Genomic DNA, 9,484 nt, shown 5'->3' on the forward strand with positions numbered 1-9,484 from the left:
TTTTTAGGGTATTTGACAGTGTGGTGGCAGTTGTTTTTCAAATAACTTTTTGTGCCGAAATGCATGTTATTGATGTTTTTTTTATTTTTTAAAAATTATTTTTGACATCAGCACATCAAAACAATCCAAAACATACAAACCATATTAAATTTTAACAAAAAAAATTAATTTTTTTAAGAACGCGGTGCCAGACATAGTCTTCAAATATGTTTTATATAGCTGCCAATATAAATGTGGAAGCATTACCCCTAGTTATAGTTAAAAATGTCTCAAAGTCCTCAAACAGTGTCAAGATGAAAACTAGCACTGCATTGCTTGCATTACATAACCAATTGATCCTTTACATAACCATGTTAGTTTGATGTTATCACCTTAGTAAGCTAGCATAACTAACACAAATTAGCAAAAATTAAACTAATTGCCCTCATTTGAAATGATAATAACGGAAAACTCATTCGTGAAAAATACCAAATTGCCTCTTGATTTTAATTTTAATATTTTTTTGCTTTTAAGTAGTTGTTTTATTGTGCTTTTAAAATATAAAAAAATTTATTTTTATTTGATCAATTTGATAATAACTAATACATTTTATGAAGAAAAACTTAACGCCATAAATAGATGGTTTTAAGATTTTGGATAAGAAAAGCAAAATCATTATTGCACTGTTTCCCGTGGACAATGAATTTTAAATCTAAGTGAATAGCATTTTTGTAAGGTGTTTTGGCTTTGATTAATTTGTTCTAAATTAAAAAAAATAAGAAATTTTATGGTCATTAATTCTTAACAAATAACTACAAAACTTTTTTTTTTTATAAAAACCAAATATTTTTTTTATTTCACTGGTAAGAATATTTTTGTATATAACTTTAGCGTTAATACAAATCAAATATTTTTTTCTCAACGAGTCTTGCGTCACGCCGATACATTAAAAAGATTTGATAATTTTTTTTGGAATATTGGTAATAAAATTTAAATTTAAAAATAAAAAAATAATATATATATATTTTTAACTATAAGGTGAATCCTTTAAAATTAATTCAATTAAATATGGCAAATATCAGGATGCTATATTAGTTGCAATCGAGTTGTTAAATACGAGACAAATCTAAGCATAAATCTTGGGAGAGTGATTATAAAAAAACAACGGAATTAAATCTCAGCATCCTACTAAACACCAAAAATCACCCTCATAGTTGACGGAAAGAGCGAAATTTAAGGATTTTTTTAGTAAAATCACCTTAATTATTTTTCAATTTCGGTAGAATAAAATATTTTTAATTTTTTTATGAGATAATATTTTTTTTCATGTCATGCTATTGTAGACAACATTTAAATAATATCACGTGAAATTTAAATTAATATTATAGCTAAAAATCATAATGGTTTATATATATATATATATATATATATATATATCATGAGAATATTTAAATATTATGGTTATTAATAATAACATGCAAAAATATATTATTTAACTAATTGTTTTTGGCTACCATTAAGTAATACTCTAAAAGGCGTGGGAAACTACTTAGCTTCCTCACACCTTTCATTTATTAATATATTATATTATATTATAGAATTGTTTATTTTTTTATTTTGTTTTTTTAATGAATTTTTTTTGTTTGATTTAATTTGTTAATGTTAATTTTTTTATTTAGTTATCAGATTTTTATAATACAGATCCCGAGTTTGATGGGTTAACCTGGTTTGATGAGTTAACTCGGATTTTTTTTCTTTTTAATTAATTTTTTTCGTTTAGTTTAGTTTGTTAATATTAAATTTTTTTCTATTTAATTATTAGATTTTCATGACAAGTATCCCGAGCTTGACGAGTTAATTTGGTTTGATGGTTTAACCTAGTTAATTCTGGGTAAACCCGTTATTTTTTTTTCTATTTAGTTATCAAACTTTCATGACGCGAATCCCAGATTTTATGGGTTAACCTGATTTGAAGGGTTAACCCAATTAATTCAGATTTTTTTTCTTTATTAGTTTTTTTTTCTTGTTGGTTTTTTTTAATTAATTTATTTAATTATCACACTTTTATGACATAACTTTATAGCCAGATCCATATCCAATATTCTTGGGTCCGGTGTTACAGCCAGGGTCACTTAAACTTGATTCATACAAGTTTAATATTATTATTAATATTATTTTTAAATCAGATATTGCAGTGAAATCCAAATTTTTTAGATATTTTTGGATATATCTCTCTAGAAAAATCTAATATTTTTAAATTTTAGGTTTTTTTATATATTATTTTATGAAAAAAAACCATGGTATCACACGTGTCATGTTACTAGTGTTAATTTAAATTACGTGTCTCTCTCCCCCTCTCTTTCTTTTTGTTGTTTTGGTATGAAGTAATTGTAGTCTCTGCTCTATCTATATATAGAGTTACTGACAAATCAGAGGCACCAACGCTCTCTCCTCACTCCTCTTCTTTCTCTCTTCTGTCTCTCTTCCATTCCGTTCCACAATCAATCAATCAAACAAAAGTGAAAGCATTAAGCATTCCGTCAGTACCCTCTTCCCATTCCAGAAAACACAACCACCACCAATTAAAGTCGGTATTTTTCCTAACCATACAATTTTATTTTTCTTTCTGATCCTTCATTCCACACACACCTGCATCAACCCCAACTGTCTTTTCCCCCCTTTTCTTTTGGTTTGGAAGACATTAAAACGAAAGGATCGCAAGTAAAGATTGAATGAAAATAAAAATCTTGATTTGTGTAGCTTTTTTTTTCTCTCTTGTTTGTGTTTTAGGCATGATTTTGTTCTTCTTAGATGCTCTGATTTCGCAAACAACTGGAAATATGTCAACTTGTTGTGATTGGTTGTGGTTATTGCTACATGTGCTCTCATTTTCTCATCATCTGCTTGGTTTCAAGGAAAATATTTTCAAAATCTTGGATTTTGTAGCTTAAAATTTTCTGTTTTTGGAACCCTGATTTATTTTTGTGTCTAGTTGCTGATAAAGTTTGGAATTTTAGAGGTAATCCCAGTTCCGAACCTTAATAATTAATGGAGAGCCTTAATACGTGTTTCACTTCTAAAAAAGAAAAGAAAAGAATCGATAGCAATGATATGTTACATTCTAAAACCATGGGATGTTATAATTTTGAGTTTCAATTTGTGGTGTAATAATAAATTATTCATGTATGTTTTTTATTTGTTTATGTAGAGATGGGTTTTGCAAGGAAAGAGTATGAGTTTTTGAGTGAGATCGGGCTGAGCTCTCGCAATTTGGGTTGTTATGTAGATGGCACGTGGAAAGCAAATGGCCCTGTGGTCACCAGTGTGAATCCTGCAAACAATCAGGTTGTTCCTGATTCTTTTATCTATGTATAATATATACGTATCAGTGTGTGTATCATCAACGCTGCTGATTAGTGTATTCCTCTGTGTATTCGCATATATAAGTTGCTTTTATGCTGTGGTGCTAAGTTGCTATGAATCACAAATGAGGCCATTTGATGGGTACCATACCATGGAAGTTACTAATTCCTTGCCTTGCATCATCCATCGACATTATGTTTAATCATTTCCTTTTTTATTGATTTAGGCTATAGCTGAAGTTGTGGAGGGTTCCATTGAAGATTATGAGGAAGGCATGCGAGCTTGCAGTGAAGCTGCTAAGATATGGATGCAGGCAAGTCTTTTTTTCCTTGCTGTAAACCCTATTAGAATTTTAGAATTTTTTGGGGACAAATGCATGAGTTGATACATCATATAATTCACTATTTTTGGAATATGCTTGCTTGGCGCTATTCTACCTGATGTGAATGTTCTGTCTGTGATTGACTGCTGAGACCTCTCAATTCCTTGCATTATATTTTCTTAGGTTCCTGCTCCAAAGAGAGGTGAGATTGTCAGACAGATTGGGGATGCATTGAGAACTAAACTTCAGCAGCTTGGTCGCCTTGTCTCACTCGAGATGGGAAAAATACTCCCTGAAGGAATAGGGGAAGTTCAAGTATGTTACCTAGCTTACTTTGCTAATTCTTTAGTTATTTGTGTATAGGATGTTCTTTTCACTTGTTGTGAAACCAGTTTTTCTGATTTATTATTCATGATATATCTTGTTCTTTGATGGGCCTTTTTTTTTTTTATAACTTTGTAAGCACCAATTTTGCAGGAAATAATTGATATGTGTGATTTTTCTGTGGGCTTAAGTAGACAACTGAATGGATCAGTGATACCTTCAGAACGTAAGCTCAATGATTAGTTCTCACCATTCATGTATAATTTGTAGTAATTTTATCTTTCTCTCAGTTGCCTTTTCAAAATAATTTCAAGTTTATGTTTGAGTGCCATAGCTCAACTACGTGTAGAATGTTGTGGATAATGCTGGAATTCAGGCATTTAGCAGAAGCTGTCATTATATATATATAAAGTCTAGAAATTGGATATATTCTTGTGTTTTCTATATTTTAGTCCTGGAATAATTCATATTGATCTGTTAACAGGTCCAAATCATGCAATGTTGGAGGTATGCTGATCGCCTCTACTTTTGGATTCAAATCAGTACAGTAATTCTTTTAATATTGTTGACATTTTCAACATTTTTCTTGTGCATAGATGTGGAATCCTCTTGGAATCGTTGGTGTGATTACAGCTTTCAACTTCCCATGCGCTGTTCTTGGTGAGTGCTATGTCCTGTTTTATAAAAATCAGCTTTATAAATAATCCAGAAAAACACACTTTTACATTTTGCAATAAACAATAGGCTGTATAAAACTATCCTGAACTTTCAATCAACAAGAACCTAGTCCCGAACCTTGTTTTAATCTGATTTAGGTCCTAACCTTTCTTTCATCTGCAATGCCATCCTTCCATCCAACTTGTTAAGCTAATTAAGTTTTGAATTTTGTTCTTCTGGGTTTTAATCCACTTGTCTCTTTATAAAGGGTGCACATGCAGTCAATCTTAACTAATTGGCGGTAACATGGATTGAGGGATGATATTGACAAAATAGAAAGGTTAAGACCTAAATCAGATTAAAACAAGGTCAGGGACTAAGTTTCTGTTGATCGAAAGTTCAGGGTGGTTTTTGACCAATTAACCTAAACAATATACATGAAGATATATCCAATGTCTGGATCCAAGAGTGTTCATCTTCAAAATTGCAGTTATTTCTTCTGTCAGTAGTACTTTTCTTAATGGTTATGAGCATAATTTTGGATGCTTTTCTTTCAATCCTGACTGATAAAGTAGTGCAATTTGAATAGTATTGGAAACCGTTGCTGGTATTGTACCTCTCTTGCATCACAATATTTTCACTATATTTGTTTTTCTCAAGTTATCAGATGGCTTTCTTCCAGTTGTGTGATGAATTAATTTATACTGCTGTTCTGCAGGATGGAATGCTTGCATTGCACTAGTCTGTGGCAATTGTGTTGTCTGGTAAGTCATACCTATCTTGGCTGGGACACTATGCTTTATGACATTCTTAGATGGTGTAATGTATGTACTGCAGTTATTTCTTTTTATTAAATGTGTAATTCCAGCTTTCTCAGCTCATAATAATATGTCAATTTCAATCAAATACTTAGAGCATTTTTTTTTTCCTTTTTCTCCATTATGTAGATTATTATGCCATCCTGAAAGTTTTACATTTCAGTATCTTATTGGTGGACCACTAGCTCATTGCTGATTGTCTTCCTTGAGCTGTATTATAGAAAGATCAATGAACTGTTTTAGGGATTATTTATGTTGGTCTGTTCTCCTGCAAGTGATTAAAAATAGGCTGCATGTAACTCATTCTCGCAGTGGTTTCTGAAAGGTGTCATATTTAAATGGCCTCTCCTTTTAAATTAACTAATAGTTGAAAACTGGAAGTAAAATTTTATTTTTGCTCTTTAATCAAATAGATTACTTGGGTTCAATGTCTGATCTGCATCTTGTCTTAGAAGAGATATTGGACTGCTAAGCTTTTTCTGCATCCCTTATTGGCATACTAGTTCCACGTCAACCTCATTTCATAGCTTCTCGTTGTGATCATATTTCTTGGTTAGAAATATAGCTTACAAAAAATTTGCTTGTGCTTGACTTTTAATCAAACTTTTCATCCTTAATTATAGGAAAGGTGCACCGACAACTCCTTTGATTACCATTGCAATGACAAGGCTAGTAGCTGGGGTGTTAGAGAAGAATAACTTGCCTCCTGCAATTTTTACTTCTTTTTGTGGTGGTGCTGATATTGGTCAAGCAGTAGCAAAAGATACACGAATTCCTCTGGTTTCTTTCACTGGCAGTTCAAAGGTGTTTAATTGTTTCATTAGAAAATATTGATTGTTCATCATCTGTACTGAAAGAGAGACTCTTCTGTTCATGGTCAAATTATTTGCCCTGTTTTATCTATAGGCTACTCTCCTCATTCATTATATTCTAAGGCTGCCTAATATATTGGTCTTATTTCTTTAGTCTTGCTATAATTATCCACTGCATGTATTCAATGATGAATTTTGATTTATATTGTTTCTGCCCATGCTGAATAATTACTGTTTTTTGTTTTTTTACTGAGAATTTGGTTTATCCAATCAATTATTTTTCCTGCATATTCTCTAATTTCTTATACAGCTGTTTGAATTTTGTCTTGGTTCATATAGATTTTTCCGAGAACATGTACAAATCCCCTCTTATAGAAGGGGAAATTTTAATAATTATCTTATCATGCATATTTCTAACACACAAATACTAATTCTACAGGTGGGTCTAATGGTCCAACAGATAGTTAATCAGAGATTTGGTAAATGCTTGCTTGAGTTAAGTGGGAATAATGCTATAATAGTCATGGATGATGCTAACATCCAGCTAGCTGTTCGTTCTGTTATGTTTGCTGCTGTTGGGACAGCTGGTCAGCGTTGCACAACATGCCGCAGGCTGGTATCTAAAATCTGACTTTTCTTTGAAAATCCATGTATGGAATGACAGCCAAAATCACTCTTACCGAACAATTTTCTTGCTCATGTTGAAGCTTCTACATGAGAACATATATCAGAGAGTACTTGATCAACTACTTGATGTGTACAAGCAAGTTAAAATTGGGGATCCATTGGAAAAAGGCACCTTGCTCGGGCCACTGCATACTTCTGAATCAAGAAAGAGCTTTGAAAAGGGAATAGAGATAATTAAGTCCCAGGCATGTTGTTTTTTTCACTTATCTACTGTGGTTGTCCAGCTGTTCCAATATTTCAAACATAAACATTCCTTTTTACCTTTTTCCTTTTATGTTCCAAGTTCTCTTGGTTGAAAAATACTGGATATGCACAACAAATTAAGAAAAAAAAAAGTTAACTTGCTCACTTTCATTTTGCAGGGAGGTAAGATCATAACAGGCGGTTCTGTGATTGAATCTGAGGGGAATTTTGTGCAGCCCACAATAGTTGAGATTTCTCCAAATGCAGACGTTGTTAAAGAAGAGTTATTTGCTCCTGTTCTTTACGTTATGAAATTTCAGGTACCTTCTTCATCCATCTCTTTTCTTTGGTGAGGTTTTTTTTTTTCTTTTATTTAACTGATTTTCTTTCGTTGGTGAGCTGTGAAGTACATAAGACTAATTTTTCTTTCTTTTCCCCCTTTTGATAACCAATCACTACAGTTATTCCTGTAGTTATTTATATATGTGGTGTTTGCTAAATGATTAAGTTGCATTAGTTCATTTGTTGGGTTTGATTTCTGAAAGCTGAACCCTTTCTGCAGACTTTACAAGAAGCAATTGAAATAAACAATTCAGTTCCTCAAGGATTAAGTAGTTCTATTTTCACCCGCCAACCTGGAGTTATCTTCAAGTGGATTGGGTGAGTTTTTTCATAGCGATGTTTGTAGAGTGAATTATGTTTTTCAATGCCTCTTGTCATACTAAAAAAATCCTTAGATGTGAGTTATTTGATCATAAGTTTTGGATCCAAGTAAAATTATTTTGCTCTTGAAGTGTTTTCACTTCCAAGCAATTTCTGAAGATTGTTTAGATTCCCATCCATCTTAATTCTCGACATGATAATCTTTACAAGAAATGACATCTTCATTGATATTTATTTAATTTCCTGTATGCAACTGAGTTCTTTAAAACAATTGTGTTCTATTCCTCTTTTGTTGCTTAGCTAAGAAATCTTTCACCTGGTTACCGAATGCAGGCCTCAAGGAAGTGATTGTGGTATTGTGAATGTAAATATACCAACAAATGGTGCTGAAATTGGTGGTGCTTTTGGTGGAGAAAAGGCTACAGGGGGTGGCCGTGAAGCAGGAAGTGATTCTTGGAAGCAATACATGAGACGCTCAACTTGGTAAATCTCAGAACCATTAACCTTACTTCGATTTCTCTGCTGTGTGCTCGAATCGAATTCTAGCCTTTTTCATGTCGGGAAAACCACATGGAACCCTTATTTCTCAACAAAAAATAAAAATAGCAAATAAATAAAACCTCCAATAAAATCGCTGCTGATCTTTTATTTTAATCATTTGACAGTACGATCAATTATGGCAATGAGTTACCACTGGCACAAGGAATCAATTTTGGGTAGACACGCATCCAGGTCCAGCATTTCCACTTGTCTAGTAAAGCAAAATTTCCTGTAGTATTCTTTCTTCTTACACTGTAAGAGCCATGTCATATTGCCATTTAGGTTGATTCTGTGCTTCTTGTGCACAGGTTTAAGAGCTGTTCTCCTCCCCTCTGGGTCTGTCATCATTTGCTGGCCTGAAATGTTCTAGCAGAGCATTGGTGAAAGACCTTCCTGTTTACAAACAGCCGTTCTCTGGATTAATGATATTTACCGACAACCCAAAATAAAAAAGTTGGCTCTCAAAGAATAAAGAAAATTGATGTTTCATTATAGCCATTCCTTGGTTGTAATTGTATAATACAATTTATACTTTCTCTGGACAGCTTGAATTAATGTTCTGTACAGTTAAGGTCTGCATTTCTATAATAATTCTCAATCTCCTTGTGCTTTACGATTAAAATATTTATTACCTCGTACCTTGCATGATTGGAATGGAATAAACCTTGTGAAAATGGGAGATTTATAGTTCAAAAATTGCATTATAGGCGAGATTCTTCACTTATTTGGTTGGTCTGGGGACTTCTTTATCAACAACCAAAGGTCCAAAAGTGAGAGAGAGGAAACGAGAGAAGTTGTTAAAGAGCGAAAGAGATATAACATCCAGGGATGAAATGGGGTCAAAAGAATGATTTGCAGAAGCAGATGATCATTGCAATGGGGAACGTATTCAAGTACAGATAACAAGTCCACAGGGGCGGGCTACCTAGGTCATAATCGACTGCAAAACTAAAAATATCCTCGAAATCAATGTTGGGCATGTTCCATCTCTGCTTAGCTTCAACTCCGACTCAAAGCGTAGATCTTCAGATCCCCGAGGGTACTTTGTCGGAGAAACCTTGACCGGATAATTATGAAAGAGATTTGGAAGACGGGCACGCTCATGAGTTTGTGTTGAAAAGCGAAGTTGCATTGAG

General features: G+C 32.8%; 1 protein-coding gene across 2 annotated transcripts; it reads left to right on the forward strand.

Moving 5' to 3' along the window:
- The first annotated feature begins 2,389 nt into the window (after window positions 1-2,389).
- On the forward strand, window positions 2,390-8,970 carry LOC133700426 (aldehyde dehydrogenase family 7 member B4-like). 2 transcript variants are annotated; one of them, XM_062123948.1, is made up of 16 exons: window positions 2,390-2,570; window positions 3,188-3,324; window positions 3,569-3,655; window positions 3,848-3,979; window positions 4,142-4,214; window positions 4,473-4,495; window positions 4,585-4,648; window positions 5,364-5,409; window positions 6,087-6,267; window positions 6,715-6,891; window positions 6,983-7,151; window positions 7,329-7,465; window positions 7,708-7,805; window positions 8,142-8,291; window positions 8,474-8,540; window positions 8,657-8,970. In XM_062123948.1, exons 2-15 carry the CDS (start codon window positions 3,190-3,192, stop codon window positions 8,526-8,528), a joined length of 1,527 nt encoding a protein of 508 aa, XP_061979932.1. In that variant the 5' UTR covers window positions 2,390-2,570; window positions 3,188-3,189; the 3' UTR covers window positions 8,529-8,540; window positions 8,657-8,970. The 2 variants fall into 2 exon arrangements, with proteins under 2 accessions (XP_061979932.1, XP_061979931.1); XM_062123947.1 differs by having other exon boundaries at window positions 2,391-2,566.
- The last annotated feature ends 514 nt before the right edge of the window (window positions 8,971-9,484 follow it).

This window comes from Populus nigra, chromosome 8 (genome assembly GCF_951802175.1).
Source record: "Populus nigra chromosome 8, ddPopNigr1.1, whole genome shotgun sequence".
Taxonomy (NCBI): Eukaryota; Viridiplantae; Streptophyta; class Magnoliopsida; order Malpighiales; family Salicaceae; genus Populus; species Populus nigra.

Bases quoted from the DNA above. Each gene is read 5' to 3' on its own strand.
- LOC133700426 (XM_062123948.1), top strand. From the start codon at position 3,190: ATGGGTTTTGCAAGGAAAGAGTATGAGTTTTTGAGTGAGATCGGGCTG. The intron at 7,806-8,141 runs GTGAGTTTTTTC...TACCGAATGCAG, and splicing joins GTTATCTTCAAGTGGATTGG to GCCTCAAGGAAGTGATTGTG. The intron at 8,292-8,473 runs GTAAATCTCAGA...ATCATTTGACAG, and splicing joins TACATGAGACGCTCAACTTG to TACGATCAATTATGGCAATG.